General features: G+C 32.7%; 3 protein-coding genes across 3 annotated transcripts in view; 1 reads left to right on the top strand and 2 right to left on the bottom strand.

The window, feature by feature from the left end:
* Positions 1-26,602, top strand: part of LOC133190024 (TPR and ankyrin repeat-containing protein 1-like) — a 490,694-nt gene that overhangs the window by 378,626 nt on the left and 85,466 nt on the right. The window lies entirely within an intron of this gene.
* On the bottom strand, positions 186-5,843 carry LOC133190021 (phosphatidylcholine transfer protein-like). The gene is made up of 6 exons (XM_061325497.1): positions 5,645-5,843; positions 4,098-4,215; positions 3,499-3,578; positions 1,505-1,676; positions 1,121-1,188; positions 186-539 (listed from the first exon to the last, which is right to left on the bottom strand). The coding sequence occupies exons 1-6, from the start codon at positions 5,780-5,782 to the stop codon at positions 453-455; spliced, it is 663 nt and encodes a 220-aa protein (XP_061181481.1). The 5' UTR covers positions 5,783-5,843; the 3' UTR covers positions 186-452.
* LOC133189864 (titin-like) lies at positions 7,614-26,316 on the bottom strand. The gene is made up of 8 exons (XM_061325258.1): positions 26,122-26,316; positions 18,517-18,675; positions 18,273-18,431; positions 15,399-15,452; positions 14,764-15,051; positions 10,823-11,119; positions 8,913-9,199; positions 7,614-7,811 (listed from the first exon to the last, which is right to left on the bottom strand). Exons 1-8 carry the CDS (start codon positions 26,300-26,302, stop codon positions 7,647-7,649), a joined length of 1,590 nt encoding a protein of 529 aa, XP_061181242.1. The 5' UTR covers positions 26,303-26,316; the 3' UTR covers positions 7,614-7,646.

The raw sequence follows: 26,602 nt of genomic DNA, 5'->3' as shown, positions 1-26,602 counted from the left end.
CCCATAAATCGATGTTTCTTCAACAAATGTAACACTTCAAATAAACTTTGATCTACATCAATGTCGACAGAGTCCGATTGCTTGTTATTAAGTAATGATTAATCATGAGCAAATGAAAAAATATGAAACAAAACGGTTACAATAACATCAGATTTTAGAAAAATAATTCATTTTCTGTTCCATATGTCATATTAGTTTAATTCTAATTACATAAAAAAGAACACATTTTCAGTCATATAAAGAAATTGCACATGAATATCACAAAACGAATATCACAAGTTTCAACATTTAAGACAGCACGCAACAAAAAGATGTTGCGATGACCTCATGAAGTACAAAATATATGATTTTTATGTAAAAACAACAAAAGAATGTGAGAAAATGGTAAAAAATTCCCAGAGTTGAGTTCAAATATAGGAGTGTCTACATGTCAAATGTAATTTTGTACCCTGTTAACGAGTGATCATTCTTTTAGCTTTGTATTCTGGATATCCACGACAAGCTTTCTGCATCATTGTCAAAAAAGATGGAACACCAGTCTGTAAACAAAAACATAATTCCTATTGTTAACCCAGAAATTCACATGAAAATATACTTATTCTGTCATATAAACTGTTGAGGAACACTTAAATGTTCATTTTTTGCATACAGCAACTCAAGTCTTTATGTTCTCTACACACTCTGAATAATCTATTACATGTATCGGTATGATTTGAGGTTTAAATTCGAAAAATCTTCAAAAAAAAAAAAACGTTCTTCTTTTTACACCAACTCAATGGTTAAAATATGAAAATTGCTATCAATCTAAATACACTGCATTTTACTTTTAAAATGTACCAATAAGAATTGGTCATTTATGTAAAAATTACCAAATGTTTTTCTAAACTCTTACAGAATTTTCCTTCTCATACACTAAAATAAAATTGTTTATAAGGACTTGGAAACACAAGTCATACCAGACAACAATAAGTCTTCACTGGCATAACGTGTATTGTAAACTTCACAAACAGGGAAACTTCATGCAAAACAATTTAGAATATTCACGTGTCAAACAATTTTGAGTAAAACTACTTATTTACATTTTCAGAGTATTACATAGAAATATTTTTTTTTTACATACCTTTGCTCCCCAGTTAATTAACCATGTTGGAATCATACCCTTTGGATTGTCATAATACCTCATGAAAGCTACAACAACAAAAAATCCTTTGTGAATTTTTTCATTGCAGCATTGTAAAACATTTTTTTAGATTTTCTGTTTAAGGAGTTTTCTATTATCGTTTCTGGTTTATTAAATCTATATAATTTCCTTATTCATCTTTCAATCCCACTTTATCATCTATGGTAAGAACACAGCTGTGTTTTCCTATCTTATTTAGAATTGAAATTCGACTCAATTTCTGTATTTACCTTTGGACCCCACTTTATTGTCTGTGGTAAGAACATACAATGTAACTCTGTTTGTCTTTAAGAGCTCCTTACTGATTAAGAATTGACTATTTACCTTTTGACCCCACTTTCCCATCCGTGGTTAGAACACAACTCTGTTTGTAGTCATCTACTCTGATTACTCCAGACTTCTCTGGAATTTCTGAACACTCAACACTTTTTGCCATCACTGCATACACTTTATGACCATTGTGCTCTATTTCTTTATATTCTCTTTTATAAACATACTTTTCCTTAAGTTAAGAACTTATAATATCAGAGATTTTTTAAAATAGCTCTACATTACATATGCCATGTTATTATATTGATTTAACTTCTACATAAGAAGAAGAAACCTCTTGCTGTGTAATCAATTAACAATAGTTATTTTCATTCATATGTTGACTGAATATATCCCACTAGAAATAAATGACACCACAGAGTCTGCCACATCTGTTTAATATTTGACTTTTTACTGACAATATTTCAACTTCCAATTTTTATGCAATAGTATTCCAATATCACCAGTATATGATGTTTATGAGCATGTTCTGAGTACAATCTGTATTTAAACCAAGGCAGGTTGTTGCCAAATAAGTTGATGTGACAAGGCTTTCACCCATCTGGTTTGAAGGAGGGATTCTTCTCATATTTCTAGTATTTAAAAATCATTGAAATTTTCACAGAATCAAGAAGACAATATCACCAAGTGATAATATCAATTACATTAAATTTGACTGTTTTATATTAGAGGCAAGGTCAGGTCAAGGTCATTACCTTTTCCCTCGACATTAAGAATAAAATATTACTGTTGCCAATCATGCCATGCCTACTTCTATTTCAAAAGATAAAATGTTTTTCTTTCTGCATAAAGAGATATTACCATAGTCTATAAGATGATATTACCATATTGACATAAATAATTCAACTATAATGGATATTGGCTAATCCAAATTTTCTCTATTTTTCTTAAATTTTTAGGATATTTTAGTAATTTTTATATGCTTCCTATATCTAAATTTTTCTTATTTTCACATATGGTAAAGTTATCACATAAAGATACAAAATGATATAAAAACAAAAAGGTGTTATCGTTTACTGAGAGAGAAAAAAACGCTTTTTACGGATTTTTGGCCCAAATCTGTACTTAGATTGGAAGCTTTTAAAAGCTAACATAATTGTAGTTTGTTTGGAAAATCATATTTATTTGATATATTTTAAAACTTTAGTCCCTTATTATTATTTAACTTACATTTAAAAATTTCTTTGATTGTGTAAAAATTATAACTGAAGTCATTGTTCTATAATAATTTTGAGAGGCAAGAAAAGAAGATATTTTCATATGCCACCATTCCACCAAAAATATAGTCCCTGCTAGATTTCAAACTCAGTTTACCATTTATATTTAAAGTTTTACAATTGTGATGAGGAAAGAAAAATATGATCTTTTCAATCTCTTACAACTAAATATATATTCAATTCAATTCAATTTATTGACATCACCATGTTGGCATACATTCAAAATAAGAAATCAAATTACAGATAACAGAAAAAAAAGAAGAATATTTAAGTCATTATTTCACAAATTCTATGGTCAATATTTTGACTGACATGTTTCATACAATTGTTAAGCCATTCTTTTTGCATTTATTTTGACTACGAATTACTCTGTTTACTTGATCAATAAAAAGGGCTCAAGGTAACAGGGGGTGCTTACTCCTCCTAGGCACCTGATCCCAACTCTGGTGTTTCCAAGGGCCATTGTTTTTGTTCTGTTCAGTATTTGTATTGATAAGAGGATTTATGAGATCGAAAATGATTCATTATCTTCACATTTTTGTCATTAATAAAGTATTACTATATCATCTCAAATTACAAAAAAAAAAAATATTAAGTAAAGAATGAAAATATATTTTTTAAATTCATGAACAGTATTATTACTTGATGGCATGTTTGCTTTTTTAAACAAAATTCATGTAGAACTTCACTTATCAGAATCCAGTCATCATTTAGAACTTAATTAATAGTGTTTTTAAGGGAAATGATCAAAATCAGAACAAAAGAGGATACATCTCTATGGGACATAGGAAATGGGTAGGCAACATCCCAGTATATAACCTTCATCCCATTGGCTTCTCTTTCATACAACTCTACAAAATAAAGGTATTAAATGTAAGTACTACAAAACACTCCTTATCAGAATTTTCTGCAAAAAGGACCCAATTTTAGAATCAAAGTGACAGGTTATGACATGTATAATATTTCAGTACCACTCTACATTTTTACACACGATACACTCATATACATGTTTACATTTTACACTCTTATACACATTACATTCAAATACATGTTTACACATGTTACTTTCTTCTTTTCTTTTGAGGTTCCATTTAATTACCATTTATGGAAATTATGGACTTTTAGTGGACAGAATTGTAATGTTTAACGAGATGATTTCTGCATCTAGAAATTCTTCAACTTTTAAATTTTAATTTAAGTTTAGGGCAATTCTTAAACTTTTGATGCAATAGCTTTTGCAGTCAATCATTTCATTTTTTTTTTAATTTTGTTCAATTCGACTGAACTGGGAATTGGAAATCCAACAACAGTTGGTTGAGCAAAGAATTACTAAATCTCCATTATACAGTTCTAATTAACCATTAGCTTACCAGAGACATAACTGTCCCAAATTTTCCTGTACTCCAGATCAAGATACACCTGTGCGCACACATCTGGTGGACAGTCATCTAGTGTACCATAAACCTTATATTCATAAAGCCCTGAAGTCTAAAAGTAAACAGTGGAATATAAGAAAAAATTATGATGTTCAGATTTTTTCATTAGATACCAGTAATCAAAATATGTTACAAGCTTTGCTATGACAGTTTCAAATCCTAAATGCATCAAATATAAGTACACTGTATCAACCCATACACACAAAACTTGTCAATGTGACATGGACCACTGTGACATTGTATTTTTTTTCATTTTTTTTGAGTATCTGTGTCTTATTTAATACTTTAATACATGTACAGTTGCATATGATAACTTTTTTGCAATATTTTTAAAATGGCTGAAAAATAAAAGAATCAAATATCAAGATATTTTGGAACGACTTTACTTTACCGGTCCCCAGAAAAACGCACTAAAATATAGTGTCTCCGTAGGCGACTTCAGTATATATGAGATCGTGTGAGCGATCGAAAAAAATTAAAAGTATGAGGTTTTTAGCCTTTTTGATCCCAAAATCGAATTCTACGGTTAAAAGTTTAGTTTAAAACTTCGTTTTTAAACAAAGTTTTTAACCAAGTTTTCTGAAAAAAGTGATTAATATTGTTTATTCAGTGAAAAGGAGACGAAAAATAATTGTCAACGAAGCACGTGCGGCGCATGCTTAGTGCCGTTTCTTTCCATTCGGCAAACCTCGGCTGATTCCGTCACCTTCGAGGTGTGCCGAGTGGTTTCTTTCATACTTAGCCATTTTTTCATGTAAAAACCAAAGAGATTCGTGAAAGCTGAATTTAGATCTTGCAAAATATACAGATATGCAACTGAATTTCTTAATTTATCTAAAAAAAAAAAAACAACAAGAAACTAACCCTAATCCCTCGGATGGTATGCGAGGACTAACCCAAATCTCCCGGGCGGATGCTAGACTATCCCATTTGCGAGGACTAACCCTAATCTCTCGGATGGATGCGAGACTAACCCTAATCAGTTGAAAACTTGTGCAAGGACTAACCCTAATCTCTCAGGTGGGTGCAAGACTAACCCTAACCAGTCAAAAAATGTGCAAGACTAACCCTTATCAGTTGAGTGACGTAAATCTTATGTCATAGTGCAATGAGCGTGCGGATCTTGCTGATCTGGGGACCGGTAAAGTAAAGTCTACCCGATAATTTTTTGGTTTACAGTGTAATAAACAAAATGCTCCTTGTGATTGTCAAATTGTAGTAAATACTGTAAAGATTATAATAGCACTGATGCTTTACTATTCTTGACAACAAAATACATGGAAAAACTACCATGACAACAGTTTCTTTAAAAATTGTTTGTGTATGAAAAATGTAGCACCCACTACCTGCACTACATCATTAGGCATAATATTAAAATGGTTATAAATCCCTGTTATGTGAAAAAATAATTGCATTATTTCATCTACATAATATAGCTTTTGCCACACACAACATCCTCTTTATATTTTCCTGGCTTTTACCTCGTTATACTGTCTGTATATTTTGACTCCGTGGCTTTCTGTGAAAAACTCCCAACCATCAACATTTGGAGTGTCCAGTTCTCTAATGACGGCTTCAAATTCCAGATCATTAAAAATGCTCAGTCCTGAACTAGTCATTTTCGTAGTTATTACTCTTAGAAAGAAATAAACAGAATGTGTCCAGTCCCGTTTTTTGTTTCCTGTTGCTGCATGTGTTACTGTTTTGGGGCTGTTTTGTTTACTTCCGGTGTTTACAATCACGTTGTGCTTAATTGGAAAAATCGCACACGGTAGGAAAACCAAATGACGCGATGTTCAAAGTAAACACTTTAAATTAAATATATATATATATGTTCTAATTCGTTTCACTCAAACGAAATGAATTATTTACAATAATAATATTTAATAGACGCATACAATTACAAAACATAAATCTGCAATGGTACCGGTTCTTTAACTTCCTTAATTAACACAATGATCATATATATACGCAACTAAATGCACTTCAGCACACTTCGAGACGATATGAGGCTTTTGTTTTTACCACAATAATCAAAGAAATATACTACATGTAACCAAAATGTATGAAATTTTATTCTGATTGCAATCAGTCTACACAGAGAAGCTTATAAGAAAGTTCATCCAATCAATTTACAACTTGTGTGGACAAAGGTACATGTATATAGCGTACTCAGTATACTACATGGTCTACAATATAGCGCATTTACAAACATTCAAAATATTTCAATATTTCATGATATTTAGTTAATCTAGCTATGGAAAAATACCAATTATACCAGTACTGACAAAAATTGTCATTATTATCTCAAACAAGATCAATGAAATTCACATATTTGCATGGGCTTGAATGGGTTATGTTCTTTTGATGTAATAGTATACTGTTAAATTAAAATCTTTTTTGGTTTTGGTTTAACTTGGTCTTTATATCAAAAATTGATTATATACTTCAGATGTCCTGTTTTCCAAAAGACTCAAACATTGGGCTATATATACACAAAAGACACGGTATTTGATAATTTCTTAATAGCGTGCGTAGCCTAGTGGTGTACGCTGAACTGTTTTTGTGTCTGGAGTACCCGATTCAATCCTCCCAAAGTTTCAGATTTTTTTTTGTATTAATGATAATTATTAGTATTACCTTTTTATTTTATTCATTTACTTTAGATAGTTAATAATGTATTTTCCACATAGTATACACATCAGAAGTAAACATATAGATCTATACATTATTGTTCCAACCTGTCTGCATTTCAATTTAACCTTACCTGGGCTTAAAATAACATGGAGTTTTCTACTATTTTGGAATGAAAAGACACATAAAGAGAAAATGTGGATAGTTAAGATGCAGCAGTAGTTCCCGAAACGAATAGTGATCTAGACCATTTTATGAAAACAAAACTCTTGAAAACAGCCGAGAAAAAATCTGAATACATAAGTCTGCAAAATGTCAAACAAATTAAAAATATTAAAATTATGTAAAAATATTTTGATTTGATTATAGTGATATATGCAAATACACAGAGAGGCTAGTTGTGAAGTAATAAAAGAGAAATATCTCGTATATAGTTTTAGAAAGTGTTTCTCGTGAATTTATAACCTAAATCAGAGCATAAGTTTACCGGGATTTATTTTCTATAATATACATGTAGAAGCAGTTCCGCATATTTTTTTCATAAACGGTTTCCTGAAGTCAATGCATATCCAATGCGCCAAGTCAATTTATTTATAGTAATTGGTACTTTCCATTTGAACAAGAAGTACGCGAAATGCTGGGAAAGGGTGCTATTAATTGAGGCGCCGTTTTGGTATTTATTGCCATTAAGTGATATCACCTATTCTAATAGGTGATATCACCTATTCGAAAAGGTGATATCTGCTATTCGAATAAGTGATATCACTCATTCAAATTAAATAGGTGATATCATCTATTCGAACAGGTGATGTCACTTAAACCTGCTTCTGAGAAGAATATTGAAATACACTAAAGAAATAGACTGGTTAAAATTTGAACAGGAGCCCTGCAATTGGGACACTCGGTAAATCTTCCCGAACACTCCGAGCAGAAGACGTGACCACACTGTAAGACTTTGTCTGGACGACGGTCCATGCAGATGGGACATTCGATCCTCTCTTGCGACTGCCCATCCTAAAATAATTCAAATAGATGCAGTTTGAATGAACCTGATACGTGATGATATTTACTGTACTTATTACATATACTAAGAATTACCCTGTTGAATCAGCATATTTTGTACAATCTATCCCTCTGAGAGACATCATATTGTGTCTGCAAAGCTCCATCTTAAAAGGGGTTAACAAGTATTTTGAATTACAACAAACAGCAAATGTTTATACTGTTTTAAAAGTTAATAAATTTCTTATATTGTAGACCAAGTTACTTATTCCATGACTTTAACATATTAAATTCTTATTGCAAGGATTCCAGGTACAGAGGCCAATTAAAAAAAAAGTGTGTAGAATCTAAACATATATAGTCATGCGTTGTGAATTTCATAACTTTGGCACTTATTCCTATCACCCTTTATTTACCATGATATGTCCTCATTTCAGAGGAGACCTACACACGTAGGTATTGTTGTGTGTTTCAATCTGACCATCAGACTTGAATGGAATCGATTCAAATGTTGTTGTTCATGATCTAAATGTTTGTCACGATTACGGACTTAATCACTAACAAAATGTTCTCGAGCAAATATACATATGCCTTACTATTATTTTTCAAGATACTGTGGCTTCATTTTTTTTTTTTTTTTTTTTTTTTTTTTTTTGATCCAATTTTCGTTGTTTTGTCGTGCCCTGTCTATAGCTCTAAAACCCTTGATTGGGATGAATTCAATATGACTACGACTATGCGAATGATCCAAAGGTATATCTTGATTTAAGGTCAAGGTCGCCGATCGCGAGTGATTATATTTTAAAAGAATGGAGGAGTGAGAAGAGAGCTTAATTCAATAGAAATCAGTCCCAAGATGCAAAGAATCATCCTCCGAAACTTTGGGGTTTTTGGGGAAAAAAGAATCTAGCACGACGCAAATTCTTACTTTGTCAGACAAGTCAATGAATGATCTGGGTTTTAAACAATTCCTCTGAAATAGCACTCAATTAAAATGGGCAGTCAACATATGATATCTTTTTCAGTGATTATTTGTTAAAGTAATGAGATAATTTCATGATGTACATGAGGTGATGCACCATGAAGGTAATGATGGAGAAGAGAAATTCTCACCTTCGTAACCTTAACAGGTATCCGACATACGTTATTTCCATGTATGTTTTCGGTGTAGCATTCATATAAACCCGAGTCGGCCTCCCTTGTATCTTGTATGGCTAGTTTTGATTTTCCTTCAATATAGTGCATTGTTATTCGTTTGTTCATCTCTAGCCTGTCGTTTCCTTTGAACCAAGAAACTTTTTCTGGTAAAGGAAATCCACAAACTTTTAATTCTATTTCTAGAATGTCGCCCTCCTTTATATTCTTAGATCCTGGTGCATTTTCAAATGATGGCAGTTCAGCTGCAATACAATTTCACATGCTTATTTAACACAAGTAAGAAAGTTAAGGTTAAAACAAGATGTGTTTGTGAAACACTGATGTACCCGTGTGGCAGCTTAAGGCGAAGGTTAAAGTTTCTCGAATGCGAGTCAAACTCCAAGGTCAAGATCAAGAAATAAAAAATGTTGTTACCCAAAGAAAAGACTTGTGTCCATGGATATACCTGGTAAATATGAAAGACAAAGCACCCCATTCAACTTTTCAACAGTTATCGCAAGGTTAATGTTTTCTTAAAGCAGGTTAAGCTCAAAGTCAAAGGGTCAAAATTAATGGTATGCTGTAGAAGACCTTGTCATAAGAAATACACATGCAAAATATAAAAGCCGCAGAACCAACTATTCAAAAGTTATGGCAAAGGTTAAGGTTTTTCAAAAGTAGGTCAAACTCCAAGGTGAAGGTCAAAATTGTTGGTATCCAAAGGACTGTCGAGTAACAAGAAATATAGCTGTAAAATTTTAATGCCCTAGTACTAATTGTTCAAAAGTTATAGCCATGGTTAAAGTTTTTGCAAAAGTGGGTCAATCTCTAACATTCAAGGTCAAAAGGTTCAAAGGTAAAAATATTTACATCCATGGAAAGGTCTTGTCAGGATGAATACACATGTGAAATATGAAAGCCCTAGTACTAACTATTCAAAAGTTATAGCCAAGGTTAATTTTTTTAGAAGTGGGTCAAATTATAAGGTCAAGGTTAAAAGTTCAAAAATATTTACACCCATGGAAAGGTCTTGTCACGATAAAGACATGTGAAATATATAAGACTTAGCTCCAACTATTCAAAAGTTATGGCCAAGGTTAAAGTTGGGTAAATTTTTGCAAAAGTGTGTCAAACTCCAAGGTCAAAATGTCAAATATGTTGGTACCGAAAGGAAACTCTTGTCACAAGGAATATACATGTGAAATATGAAAGCCACTTAGCAACTGCTAATGAAAAAACGCCGCTTAATGATAGAAATATCATTAAGCGTTGCATTCATTAAGCGTTGCAATGCAACGTTTAATGTTATAAATTATTGCATTAATAGTTAACATTCTCAATCGCTTAACGATATAATTCTTTCATTAAGCGGCGATTTAGCATTAGCGGTTGCAGTGTCAACTATCAATGCAATAATTGATGGCATTAAACTGTGCAATTGCAACGTTTAATGATATTTCTATCATTAAGCGTTAATCATTAATCTCCAACTTTTGATTGGTTGGAGATTGCGTTGTAGCGGTTGCTACAAAGCCATCTCCAACAAATCAAAAGTTACGGGCAACGTTAAAGTTTTTGCGGACAAACAGTCAAACAGACAGACAGACAATCAGACGGACGGACAGGGCCAAAACTATATACCCGGATTCTTCGATTACGGGGGCATAAAATTGCTTTCGTGACTTAAGCCATTATTTGTCAACTAAATTCTTTATAAGCATTTTTTTTTTTTGAAATCCCATTGAATACTTGATGTCATTGTGTTTGTTTTACAATGGAGGCGTATAAAAAATATGTCAAATGGGTAAATGTATTGTGTTTTCTTTAAATTTGTAGACACTTCTGTTATATTTATCACTGTGTCTTGTTGAAATGTATGAACCTACCATTTACGACCCTAACATTGCAATGTGCAAAATCCTTCTTCGCTTTCTGTGGGTCATTTCCCGATCTAGCAGTACATTTGTAATCCCCGTCATGATCCGTTGTCACTTTTCCGATTCTTAAAGAGGCTTCACCGTGCAGAAAATTCAGTTCTATGTTTTCTTTTGAAGAATTGATAAGTTCTTTTCCGTTATGCGTCCATGTAACAGATTCTGCATTATTTACTTTGGCCTCCAAGTTTAGCACACTACCAACATGTACAGTGACATTCTCCGGCTTTTTTGTAAATACCGGCTGAACTGAAATTTTAATATTGAAAGATTATAATTGCTTTGTTTCTGTACCAAGAATATATGTGGTTTCTTAGGATTTACTTTGATTATTTTTTTTACAGGAATGCTAAACTAGGCGTTTATAAACCTTATCGGCCACTTCCGGATCATACAGCATTTTTTTTTACTGGGACATCTCATTTTTTCCCCTGTCTGCTATTTTGGAACCCTATGATAGAATGAATTATTTTTTACATAGAAAAACATGTATTATACTTTCTGGGAAGTGTTGTAATATCAGAAGGCGGCATTGACAGGGACATAAAAGCAAGATTAGAAAAAGCCAGAGGATCCTTGGTCAAGCTTAAGAGAATATTGAAGTCGAACACATTGTATAATAACTGTAAACCCGGTATTATCCGTCTCATTGACAGGAGCTGAGAGTTAGAGTATGAAAGAAAAAAGGATATAAACACAACATTAAGCTTGCATAATTGGTGTCTCGAAAAAATCTTGAGAATATTTTAGCCTACAAAAATTGCAATAAAAATTTACATGAGATAATAAAAAAGTGTTTTCCAAGGAACGGTTGTGTCGCCTACTATAAAGTCATAATTTTATTTATTATTTCGTTATGTTTTTAATCCCACAATCCTCCAAAAGAGATTTTAGTCCGTCTTTACTGCAATTGTCTGTTTATAACCATCAATTTTGTACACCGATCCTGATGAGGGGTGATAAAAAATTTCGCAAACTAATTGAATAACTTCCATAAAAGAAATAAAATTAGGTTTCAGTGTTTATGATTTTATAAAGTAGCCCTCTCGGATTTAAATGCACATCTGCAACCGTTCTACCCATGCACGAATCACGTGAGCCAGGCGGTCACGTGACATATTCCGTAGCGTTCTATCCACAGAGGCTAAAAGATTTTTCCGAGTCATATTTCTTACCATGCAAGTTATTTTTTATAACAAGAATAGTCCATTTGTCACAAATAGCCCAATCTCGGCAATAGGATGGGTGGATAAGAATACCCTTTCCAAGAATGAGCATGGTGACCATCACAACCCGACTTTTTGTCTTGAGTGCGTCGTTTATCCAATATGGATAAAGTATGGGGCGCCTTCTTTTTTATCATATCTAATATGTTTAAAGTCTAACGTAAATGATATTTTAGGGATTTAATAATTATATTATTGTTAAGATATTCAACTATTTTTCTAACTGTAACTTGGCGATCTTTCATAAGAGATTGCTAAACTAAAGAAACCTCTTTTCCCCAGCTTACTTTCACTTGGCACCAGAACAAACATCATTTTTAACCATTTCCCTTCGCTAAAACAATCAATCCAATTAATGATTGAATTTCTGGCAAGCCTTTTGTCTTCAAAAACCTTGTACAAATTAGTATATGCTTCTGCAAAGGAATTTCCAAGATATAAAAACTTTAAAGTTGTTCGTTGCTCTAGTACGACTGAGTCAACCATTTTCTGTCACAGGTCATCTACATATTGACGTCATTTTCACATTGTGACGTCACAAAAATGGAGGAAAACATTACGTAACATCTGCTGTTGGCTGATTTTTACCATTTTGGTTTTCCTCATAAAATTCACCTGGCTTGGTATATATTTATATATTTTTTTAAAGTTTATATTACACTTTTAGCACCAAGCTAACATATTCTGAAATTCATTTTCATCTGTAAACCTTTACTGAGTGTGATTTGTCCATATTTGTAATTTTATTGAAGTATCAACTAATATTTTCCAAGCGTCATTTCTTTTATGCAAAAAAAAAAAAATAAATAGAGGATATTCAATGTTTTGTAGATGAATATGGAATTTATTTCACGAGCGGGACAGGATTTTTTGATATTTTCACGAGTGCGACACACGAGTGAAAATATAAAAAAAATCTTGTCTCACGAGTGAGACATCTACAAAACATTGAATTTTCTTTTTATTACATTTTCTTTGATTTTCCCTTTGCCTCTGTCTTTTCTTAACACAGTGTCATAGGCTTGACGTCATAGTTGAGCGGTTGAGACGTCATAGTTTAGCGGTTGTGAGATTGAAAACATTACATAGCATGGCTTTTAGCAACATATTTGGGGAAAAAATTGCAGTTTTAGCTCTATCAAGATGGTTAGTTACTATCTCTATCTTACGACAGTCCAGAAACTATTTTTTATTTACTTTGATATCCTTTCACACTGTGAGAGGATATCATTTTAGTATCCTTTCACACTGTGAGAGAATATCACTTTTATTCAATAAATAAATCACAGTATTTCACTTTTGAAAATGTAACAAAACAGGTTATTGAGTAAATTAATAACAATTCACTCTGTGCGCCTTTAGGAACATTTTTAAAGAAAAAAAGAGGGTAAATGAATGATGATTTAACAATTTTACCATGATTACTCTAGTTGTGTACTTTTTGGGGGAAATATGGAAGGTATTTCATTCTCCAAGTCTAAGGAGAAAAATTCAAAGAATTATCCACTTTTCTAAAACTGTGACATGATATTAAGTCTCCTTGATAGAAAAAATTTGTTTGTATCATCTGTCCCCAAGGGATCATGATTTGAACATTCTTAATTCTACTGATTCTGTATGAAAATGGCTAACCAAGGCTTTGCTGTTCTTGAGAAGATGATTTGTAAAATTGTATCCTATATATTCCTTTGTATAACAGTGATCTCCTGTTGCGACCCCGACCTACCCCCCGGGGTCATGATTTGAAAAAACTAAAATCTACACTACCTGAGGATTCTTCTGTAATAATATGATTGAGCATGACTTTGTTTTTCCTGAGAAGATTTTTTAAGATATTGCCTATATATTCCTGTGTAAAATTTCTAAAACCAAGGGAACATGATTTGAAAAAAAATTGAATCTTCAGTATGTAATAACGCCCTCACACAAGTTTCATTTTTTTCTGGCCCAATGGTTCTGCTGCCATCGAAATTTTATGAATTGTTAATTATCTCCCCCTTGAAAGAGGGACTGACAATAAATTGAAATCCGCTTCACCTATGCTTTGTGACAAGTTTCGTTGAAATTGGCCAAGTGGTTCTTGAGAAGAAGTCGAAAATGTTAAAAAGTTTATAGACGGTAGACACTCTTCGATCAGAAAAGTTCACTTGAGCCTTCGACTCAGATGAGCTAAACAGCTAAGGAAAGAGTTGCATGGAAATCCCTAGTCCTCGCCCTAAGTGCCTCCGGGTACAAAAGGACTAGTATCTAGATTTATAAAACAGTATCCCCATCCCCCTCCTAATGTGGCCTCTGGATCATATTTTCAACCAACTTTGTTCCTTGAGAATATTTGCATAATAATTTAACAGTGTGATTATTCTTAGAAAGAATTGAAATTCATAGAAATATTCTATATTATATATGTATAACTTTGGGTCCTTTCAGAACCAGTCATATCTAACTTATTGCTTCTTGGGATTCTTTAATCATCCAATCAGTAATGGGGTTTGCATGATCCAAGGCGTTTATATTAAATAATCCTTATTTCCGATAGATGCTTTGAGGTAAGTTAAGTTGAATTTAGAGAAGAAATGTCAGAATTTCAAGTAAGATGGACGAGGACGTTTCGGATACCTTATTCAAATGACATAAAATTCTTAGTTTTTAATAAATAGATTAAGATACCATGAAAGACATAAATGGAGAATTTATGTTTTCGTTTGGCTTTGTTTTTCCCATATTTTTCCGCAACACAGGTATATTCGCCTTCGTCTTGAAGTCTTGTATTTTGTATTTTTAATTCAGCTTTCGGGGATTCAAAGTGTTCGGTGAAAGAAGTGGAATACTTGATCACGTGATCTCTTCCTTTGCACCAGTAAACGTTGTCGGCGTTTAATACTTCTGCAGTCACCGACACTGATTTCCCAACGTCCACATTCACACTCCTAGGGGGCTTTGTAAAGTGTAACTTTTCTGAAAATGTAAAGTTTAAGAAAAACGTCTTTCAAATCTTTAACTAAATTCTACATTAATGCCATCATCTTCGTGTACAGTATTGCACCTCTCTCTCTCTCTCTCTCTCTCTCTCTCTCTCTCTCTCTCTCCGAGGGACATGTACTGAAAAAATTGTAACGAATATGTATGTGATTTCTTTTTCCATTGCGTTTCTTGATTTTGTATTTTTACTCTTAGAATTTGGTGTGAACAAGATTATTTAAAAAGTTATTTTTGGTATAAAAATCTTTCACATTATTACATTGTAATGTGCAATGTTAAATACAATTAACATCAATGTTTTCATTGAACAGTTGAAGTCTTACCGTTAGAGGAACGAGACACAAATGCTGTATGATCCAGACAGTATTTTTTGTTGCCTAGAAACGGTAAAGTCTTACGCTTAGATACAATTCATAGTCAAATCTAGATACAGTAAGTGACGAATAAAAAGATTTGAAAGAAGTGTGAGTGGGAATGATATTTGGAAAGTGGTTTATTTTAAAAAGACCCGCAGAAAAGATAATAAAATCATGGAAATATATTCCCTTCCATAATTTATGCATTTCCTTGAATGATTTACATGTACTAGTTTACTTAAGGAAATGTAAGGAATTTCATGTAACCTACCCTCTTTAAAATATATTTACTGACACAGGGAATTTTCAATTCCAGATATACAATTTTATAAATTGGCCATTATTTGTGGTCAATGTTAGGGAATTATCGCGGTCTATGAACTGTGCAGCGGCAGCCGTGTTGGAAATATTTCAGATTTTAATAACCTGATTCATTTTCAGCGACTTAGCAGAATTCAAATTCGATATGTAATTTAGCATCAGGCAATCAAACAATAATAATCAAAAATGTCAGTTAAATATCTCTACAGAAATATTTTTAGGCACTCTTCATCTTCATTGGTAAATAAAAATATGTCTACTATACCATATATGTACATAATATGTAGTATGCAAGTACTGGCTGTTTTATTACCAATCAAGATGGAGGATGTTTATGGAAATAACGGGAAAGAACATGTTCTCTACTGATTATTTTTATTACTATCATTTTTCACAAATTGAAATAAATAGGTAGTTATTTATTTATCAATTTTCTTAAACGCTGTTATTTTCTTCCAAGAGATTTCTCACAAAAACTTTCCTATATTGCATAATATTGAAACATTTGAGAACTTTATTATAATAGTACCAATTTGAAGACACTGTATAGATCTTCAATGATAGTATTTTTGAATACATTTTTCCACACAGCCATGGCCCTAAATATTGAATATTTTTGGAAATTTCCACGCAAAATGAAACAATCTCCAAAAATATTTGAATTGCTGAAAGAGCATGTTCTCTTAATTTTACTTCATTACTTCTAGATCTCCCTCTCTCAAGTTTTCCTAACTTCTAACGAGTTACAATTTATGCATTTCCTTGAATGATTTACAGGTACTAGTTTACTTAAGGAATGTTTTTAAGTTTTTTGTGAGTTATTGATGTGTAAATCACACAGACTTGTAACGCTAGCGCTTCATGAAAAATATGCCTCCGTGCAAGTTTGTGTGATTTACAGACCAATAATTCACACTAAGCTTAAGAACATTTCTTATATTTACATTTTACAAGTTTAAAAGCACCAATAATATACTCGATATTTAAATTTCTTGCTGCCCTATATCGAACGTTACATTTTTATTTATGTCTCTGTAGCCTCATTGTGACGTCACTTTAGTGCGAGTTTCACCGTGTATATTTCTACGCGTGAGTATACACAAAAATGACTTTCAAATCAATTTCACAGTTGGCTTAGTAGAAAAACACAGCAAATGTAAATATAAGACTATGTTTGCATTTACAAAATTATGTTGATAATTATGTTGATAAATTAAACATTTCGATTAAAAACATATTTCTTTTAATATGTCACATTTTCTTAAAGAAACTTGAGGTATTAACCGAGTCATACGCCTACATAATTACAGATAAAAAATCGACAAAAAATTCTCATAACTTCCACTTCTTCTTGAATGAAAATATATTCATAATCATATGCATATAATGTTGACAATTACAGAATACTGCGACTAAGAAATTGATTGTAATTTACCCATCAAAATGACAACATGCAAAAATAACACGAAAATTGGCTGAAATGGAATATTAAAACTAATTTTTTTAATAGAGTTTGCCATCACTTCATGTTTTGTAAACGAATGAAAAGTAATAGAGGGGTGTATCTTTATACATTTGCAAAAATAAAATAATGGTACGAAGACCCACTCTATCCTTAAATATTGATTTACTTACTTATATTTTGCAATATGGTCTAAAAAAATTCTAAGTCCAAATACGCTTGCTTAATGCAGAGAAGAAATCTTTGTTATTTAAGAAGCTAAGTTATGTGTTTTCTTAGCGTAGTGGTCAGATCAGTGCGGACCGGTAAAACAAACTTACATTACGTATATCGGGGAGAGTGTTCGAATCATGATGGGGGGTTCCTTTCATTACTTTGTAATTTTTGTTTTATTTCGTGCGATTATAAGCATAATATACATGCAGGACTCGTAATTACTTCTTTACTACACATGCTTCGCCACAAACACGACCAAATGTACTGTAGTCTCATTGAGTATATACATGAAATGTATGGAGATAACAGTATTCAAACTCAAGGGACCATTAAACAATACAGATTTTGGAGCAGAGCAAACACGAACCTCTAAAACATGAGAGGTGGGATCAGGTGCCATGGAGGAGTGAGGATCCCCTGTCGACCAGCATATACGCATATAATAAAATCTACACAATATATGTAAATACTTAGTATACAGCATGGAAGGCACTACCCGTTAACATACTGTAACTCGGAATGAAGACATGCATCGATTGTCATTTTTGACAGAACTGTGGTTATACCGTTTAGATACCTGGGTAAACCTACGACTATGAAATTCTCTATATACTCGCTGAGCCAAAACACCGACTTGGGCATCTGGCTTGTTTGCATGTTTCTCATTTCTTTATATCATATATCTCCGAAGAACATGTGATAAATCTTAATGATGTTCATTTCCATTAGAAGGATTACAGGCAATTTGACCATTTTGGACATTTCTTGAATTTCAAAAAATTGCTGGGGTTCACAGTTATGATAACTTCATTTAAAAGGAGAATAGAAAGTATATTACGTACAAAATAATATGCTGAAGATGAGGATGAAAAAAACGAAAGCTGTAAAAATCGATGACAGCACTTCCACATAGAACGACCAGCCCTTTGTTAGAGACCCTGACGTGGGCAATTTCGCCAAAGCAAGCATAAACGACACAACTGTGCATGTTTCCAGTACAACTGAAAAATATTAAACTAAGTTTGATTATATAAATTTTTATTATTATTATTCACCATTGACGCTCTTGAAATGGTTGATACATACTCAAGATGAACGTTGAAATCACATTTGTTCTCGCAAACATCTTTGCTTTTTTACAACATGGCCGACACGATTCACACATGGAAAACACACAGCATAATAAACATAGAGAACCAAAGACACAAGCGCTGATCAAGGTATAACGAGTGACGAGTAGATAATCTGAAAAATATAAGAAAAAAAATATAACTACTACATGTAGTATGTCCATCAATCACTATTGGGGGGGGGGGAATAATTGGTTGAAGAGGTTTCCGGTTTTGCTTGACGAGAATCATTTCCCTCCCTCGTACTCTCATTAATTTTGTTTTCCTCTTTTTTGCTGTCCAAATTCATTTAATTCTTATGAATAATTTCACTTGGTGATTGAAATGTATCCTATTTCGTTTGAAAAATCTGTAAGTGCAGAAGAAAATAGGATATTTTATAAACCATCAAGTGAAATTATTTAGCAGGAAATAAATGAACTTGCACTACAAAAGAGGCAGACAAAATTAAACAAAAACTTACAGCTGATTGGAGTAGGGCAATGCAAATGATGTAAATCAATATGAAAATAGGTCGGAAAAGAAATAGCATTTTTACTTAGAACATTTAGAAATGCGGACATCTATGGAGAACCTGAAGACCAGAAAAACATATGGCTCTAGATAGAGTGAAGGGAGAAATACAACTGTTACGTATGAGACCTACAAACAGTCAAGAAAAAATCCTTCAAATTGACGAGTAAATGAACAAGCAAATGAACAAGGACCTAAAGAACAAAGCCAGAGGAAGAATATTTGGAATTCGATTGTGAGAAGGGGTAGACACGTGCACAGAATAGATGTTTGTTCTTTAACGTCCCTCTCGAGAATTTTTCACTCATATGGAGACGCCACCACTTGCCGGTAGAGGGCTGCAAATTTGGACCTATACTAGGCACTCAGGGCCATGGAGCAGCGAGAGATCTTTTTCGTGCCAGCACCTACTGCGACACGGGACATCGGTTGAAACGGTCTCATTCCAATTACCTGTCTCAACATCCCGCAGTGGTATTTGAACCCACGACGTAAGGATCAACTCTTTACACCGCAACTCTAGACCAAACGCTCTAACCACTGCGCCACGCGGGCGACCACAGGATAGATGGAGAGTGAAAGAAATACGGCAATTAGATTATGTTAGAAATAATGGAAAAACATACTGAAATGAAATGTGGAAATTACGAACAGGAATCAAGCTCAAAAGTTCATTAAAACAATACAAATCGAGAGCAGAGCAAATACGGACCTCTAAAACATCAGAGGTGAGATCAGGTGACATGGAGGAGTAAGTATCCCCCGTCGACCGGTCACACCCGTCGTACGCGTGTTCTCCTTGTCATGATTGGACAAACGGAAAAATCCGTAGACAATTTAGTGTTTAAATAATGGTCTAACAATTAATATGAAAAACACCATCCTGCATTCGACTTAATGATAGATTGTATTTGTTGACAAGGTCATTGTATGGACCATAGAACTTGCGAAATGATGACTTTAAACGAGACTTTTGATATCCTTGTTTTATTGACTTGTTTGTAAATAGCTTGTCTCGTTTTAGAAATTGTTCATACTATGAGTATGCTCTTGCGTATCGAATCAACTGGGATATATAAACCCCATATGCAGGTGATAAGAGTATATTGCTACATAAGTAAGTGAAGTTTACAACAGAAAAAATTGAAGTCACGTTTATCATTAAGTTTTGTTGTTCGGTTACCATTAACACCTTTTTCTATTAAAATATCCAAATATGAAACAGATGTGTCAGACTCTTTTATCTTTTATTTTAAGTTCACTGGGAAATATCGAGTCGACATATGAATGGAAGTAACTATTCTTAATTGATAATACGTCGTCAATATTATCTAAATGTCTAGTTGAAGGCTACAGTGTCTTCCTCTTCTCATGCATAAGTGTTTGAATAAATTCTGCTTCGTATAAATATAAAATAAGTCTACTAATAACATGACACAATGGTACCCAAGGGAATTCCGACAGATTGTTGGAAGACCTGATTTCCAAAAACTACATAGATATTGTCAATCAGAAACCCAAGCATCTTTTTAATATCTACTTTAGAGTACTGATGTGTGCAATCAAAATGTTTTTAACAAAATAATTTTGCAAATGACCAATGACAAGTTAAGTAAATTTACGAGATCCATTTTTATTGAAAGAGTAGCTGTCTATGATGTCAAAAAGCCTGGACTTCAATTTATCATGGGGAATGATTGTATACACTGTTGAAAATTCGTATGTTTTGATGTTATTGATTTTCGTAAATTTTGTAATTAGAAATTTTCGAAAAGTTTCTTGGAGTTTTAAAGTATCCACATCTGATTTACTACACTTTTTGAATATATTGTTGTACAGTACTCCTGAAGTTTCTCTGCTTTTAATTTTTTAGTGAGGTGTAAAGTAAGAGGCTTGGTGGAACATCTACTGGAACCCGCTATGTATCTTTGTAAGGATGTTTTGAAATTAAGGAATCCAGTATGGGTATGGTAGTTCAGATTCATTTTGATTGTTGGGATTATTAAATATACAAGTATTTAAAACTGACATATGATGCAAGGAAAACGGTACCACTTACATTGGAGAAAAAGTTAACAAGTATATTTTAGGCGGAACGATGCAAACCAAACAGATTGAAACACCACCAAGCAATGAAAAACGTGTGAAACCAAAAGTAATTGACTCGACCAGTAAACAATTGAATGAATGTTAAATTATACTTCTGTTTAAAGAATTGAAATACACACTTACCGGTACTCAGAATAGTAATAAGAAAGAAATGAGAAGCAAGAAGTGAGAAAGAAAAAAAATCATTAAAAATTCACTCGAAGATTATGACTAGCAAATCTTTTAACATTGCAGAGAGTAATGCATATGATTTAAGTAAACCGAAAGATACAGTATGAAACAAATCTAATTTCAATCCCCAACTAGATGCTGTCATTAGACAGTAATGCCCAGTTAAGTGTTGGCCTCTAAATGTACTCTCCCTTGTACCTGGGTAATAAAGAAGCCCCAACAGTTAATTTATAATCTACATAAAATATAAATATATAAAAATATAGCTCTCTGAAAGGGTTTTTTCAGCCCCCATTTGACCCCTAGAGTGAAAATGAAAAAAGAAAATTTAAAAAAAAAACCTTATTGCTCATCTTCTGGACATCATTAGTCATCACCCAAAAGACGATTTGGCTACTACGTGGATTGTAAGTGGAGTTTTGAGAACCTTTTTTGGGGGGAAAAAACTCCAACTTTCGACGCCAATATGGTCCCAAGGGAGAAAATAAAAAATTGCAAAACTTCTTTGCACATATACAGGACACAACTAATCATCTTCCAAAATATGATTTGGCCAATGCGTAAATGTAAGAGGAGTTCTGGAAACCAGGTTTTTGTAGAAAAAAAACGTCATTTTCGACCCCTATGTGACCGTAGGGTGAAAAAGAAAATTCTGAAACCTTGTTGCACATCTACAGGACACCAACAACCATCTTCCAAAGGATGATTTGGCTTTTTCGTAAAATGTAAGAGAATTTCTGGGAGCCAGGTTTTTGTAGAAAAATGCCTTTTTTCAGCTTTGGTCTTCAGGGTAAAATTGAAAATTCCGAAACCCTATTGCACATCTAAAGGACACCAGGAATATGATTTCCAAAAGATTAATTTGTTACTGCTTAAAATAAAAGTAGAGTTTGAGGAAGGAGAAAGTGTGACAGACGGACGGACGGACAGGGGAAACAACAATATATCCGAACTTTCTTTAGTAAGTGCAGTTACATGTATAGAAAGAATGAAATAACATGTCAGAAACTCTTTGTGAAATTCTTCAAAGCCTACCTCTTGATACTTCATATAGTAAATCAGTAAGAAAGAGTTTGTCTAAAAGAAAGTGAAAAAAACTTAAATATCATAATCAAGCGATGAAACTATCATAATTAAAGAAGCTGATAAATGCAGAGTCGTTGTCATTATGGAGGCAGCTTACTATAAAACAAAGATAATACATCTGCTTTCCAATACAGAATTCTACACAGAAGTTATTGAAAACCAGGATAAAAATCATGCATTTATTTTAAAAATGTTACATGAACACTCCTTTTCATTAACAGATATGGAGAAATTTTTTGTTATTGACTTTGAGCATAAGGAAAATTGTTTCTAGCGGTATCTAAAATTCACATATCAAAATTAATCAAGGAAGTTATACAAAAGCAATACTCGAAATATATTGTTTGTGAAAATCCAAGGGATGCATTCCGACCGATTGTTGGAGAACCCGAAGCATCCCCTTAGTGTCTCAGCAATCTACTATATATACATGTAGTGTTGAAACCTCTCTGTCAACACGTTAAATGTTTCGTCCGTGACAATTTACATTTTTATACATCTACCTTACTAAGTGGGTGATAACACATAACTTGTAACATTTGATCTTAAATAAAAACGGATCTAGGCAATTTTCGTATCTTTTGATTGGTCATCAACAAAAATTATTTTGTTAAATATCACTCTGATTCTACACACAGGTATTCTGAAGTTGATATTAAAAGAATGTTGGAGTTCCTCATCGACAACATTTATGTAGTCGTCGGAGATCGGAATACGATGGGCACTAATAGCTGACATGTCTTCATATTCCTTTGAAGCAGAATTTATTCAAAACTTCTACATGAAAAGAAGATAACACTTGTTGTGGCTTTCAACTCGACATTCAATATGCAGACGAAGTTTCATCCCTTTACAATAGTTACTTCCATTCATTTGTCAACTCGATAAATCTCAGTAAACTTGAAATAAAAAACACCGCTTCTGCCACATCTGTTTTATATTTTGTTGTTTTACTGACTATAGACGATAAGGGCTTATAAACAATTGTATGAAAAACGAGATGTCTTCAATTTCTCCATCGTCAACTTTCCTTATATAATAACAGATATGTTGATGTTACAGGGAATTCAACAACATCGTTTAAAGTCAGACTTCCATAAATTCTATGATCGTTATAATGACATTTTTAGCCAATATAACCTATAAAGCTAACAATGGGTCATATATTAGCTGACGTGTCTAATACCAATTGTCAGGCCTTTGTTTTTATACTAAATATGACTACGGAGTGTTCCATCTACCTGATCAATATGTAGGGGTTACGGCAGCTGTGACAGGTCAACAGGGAATGCTTACTCCTCCTAGGCACCTGATCTCACTTCTAGAATTCCCGGGGCTTAATGTTTTATGCCCTGTTCACAGATTTTTATTGTTTGTAGATTTTTAAGATCTTACTTTGACACCAGGCCCATAGAAACCGGGGGAATGATTTTCCCAGTATATACTTTACTATAGAAAAGAAAATTAATTTACATTTGTGCTCCTCAGTAAAAATTATAGGCTAATTTACAGTTTGCAGTTTCAGTTTTTTTAATTTACAGTTTCAAGAATATCTGTTATCCACTCTTTTAACAGAAATTTCTTTGTAGGGCTTGAATTCACAATACTGATGCCGGAAGTGTTTTACTTTTGACAGCCTATAGCTAATTGTCGAATTAAGTTTTTTTCAAGCTGTAAAGCCTTTTGAAATCTTCCGTCTTTTCAATTCAATTTATTGACAGCACCATGTTGGTATAAAGTCAAGATAGCATATCAAATGACAGGAAACAGAAAACTGAATTGAACAATAACATAGTGACTATAGGGAAGACATTTCTGTTAAAGAAAGCAGACCTCTTTGTTGAGGGCAGATATGATACCTGGCCCATAGAAACCAGGAGGGGGGAGGGGAATAACAAATTCTTGACAAGCAAAACAGGGGTGATCTGACGTTTCTTGGTATGACTGTAATTTAGCTTACTGTTTTTACTGGCAAAATTTCTCAGGAGCACAACCGTCTACACACACACACACACACCCTCACACACACCCTCACACACACACACACACACACACACACATATATATATATATATATATATATATATATATATATATATATATATATATATATATATATATATATATATATATATATATAAACATGGCCATTTCATTCCAATTTATGGTACCGGTTGATTCGTGGCAATTTTTTTTACTTCATTGTGAACATGTCATTAACATATCAGGGAAATAATGCGAAACTCAAACTTGAAGTCAAGTTATGGAGAACAACAACTGATAAAAGTTTTTTTTTTATTTGTTTTGTTTTTTGTTTTTGTTTTGTTTTGTTTGTTTGTTTGTTTTTTGTTTGTTTGTTTGTTTGTTTTTTTTTTTTTTTTTTGTCAACGAAACATATTAACTAAGCCAAATGTGTTTACAACATCATGAATGTTCATTTTATCATTAAATAGAACATATTTAAAACTGAAAATTTAAGAGAAGCTCCTTTTAATACATATTTTTTTTACATGTATAAGGAGTGAGAAATTTTTTTACTCTTCTTGGTAAAATAAATAAAATGACAATTTCAAACAATTCTATAACAATTCTATTTTATCGAATTTTTTAAAGTATCAGCTGACACAGTATTGAAAAACCACTGATCTACATTGAACACTGGATGTGTAAATCCTTGTACATGTATATTTGTTTTGTACTTAAATGCTTTAGATTAGAAACTTTAACATTTGCATAGTTATTTTATTCATTTGAAATGTTTAAGTTTAACATCATTTAGGCAATGTTATTTGCATTTTAAATTACTAGGGATCAACGAATATTCGAATATTATATTCATTCGATGAGTTACTCGAATGGGAATTATTGATTCGAATAAGGGGGGGGGGGGGGTTGAGATTACACAAAAAGAGATAACAATGATGAATTTTATCAGAACAGTACTTCAGTTTTTACCTTATTTACTAACGATTAATTGTGAACAACCGATTCTTTCAATACTACTTTCTGAATACTGTAGATCACTAAATTTTCGTTACACCTTATTTTCACGAAATGGTCATTTTGGTATTTATAAGTGAGACATAATTTTCGCGAACTTTTTTTATTGTTCTATATTATCTTTAGTGAAAGAAATATACGCGAGAATCAAATTTTCAGTGGCAGGAATACACGCGTAATTATGTAGGAATAAAGTTCTCGCGAATAAAAAGTTATTTGAAGTATAGATCTACAAAATTATTTCCTTTTGCGTTGGGTGTTTCAGACAAATTTTGTCCCCGAAATGAAAAACGAGTATATGTACTTGGCCAAGACTGGTTACAATTTTAATCAAATAAAACATTTTAAAAAATACACACACACTTGTTTAATCAGTATATTGCATGCTTATATTCATAGAAAAGAGCAATCAATCTCACTCTGGCTCTAAAGGAATTAGTAGGTCTGGTAATCTGAAACGTTTTCAAGAATATTTTATTCATTTGAAGAAACGAGTGGATGCAAATAAATCACATGAATCTCATTATTTGATTTGATTTACTTAATTAAATCGCTGTAAGATTGATACATGTATGTTACATGTAGAAATATACAGAGGACGTCTGGTAACGCAAAACATGGATAATTTAAAAGCCACATTTAATACATATCTTTATAATGCACATAAATTTCACATATCTACCTTGTCCAGTGTGTAGCTCATTTGTAACACTTTGACATTCTGTGACATTGTTGGCACAATACTTGAAGACTCCAAAGTTGTAGCCTGTTTCATCTATCCAATAATCGGTAAAGAGAGCGTAGAATAGTCCACTAATTATCGAAGCGTAAACCACAAACAAAGAGAAAACCAGTTTCCTCATCACTAGGATCCTCTTTAAATAGAACTGAATTACATGTATAATACTTAATTTTGATGGAAGTGAAGTTTGAAAGTTTGACCGAGTTTGATCAAATCCATATATTTTAATATAAACAGAGCTTAGTAAATAACTACAGGTAGTTTCGGTTAGTAATTACGTAAAAAAAATAGTACATTATAGATTAAATCATTTTTTTTCCTTGAATTCTTCCTGTTTACATTGTTCAGTTTGCTCTATAATGAAATTTGATAACGTGATATTTGGATCACACTAAGTAGTTTTAGTATTGTGATCCCTTTC

Source organism: Saccostrea echinata, unplaced genomic scaffold (assembly GCF_033153115.1).
Source record: "Saccostrea echinata isolate AGI-Se365-2 ecotype Australia unplaced genomic scaffold, CSIRO_AGI_Sech_v1 ptg000020l, whole genome shotgun sequence".
In the NCBI taxonomy this organism is placed as follows: Eukaryota; Metazoa; Mollusca; class Bivalvia; order Ostreida; family Ostreidae; genus Saccostrea; species Saccostrea echinata.
This window is presented reverse-complemented; position numbering and strand designations above follow the sequence as displayed.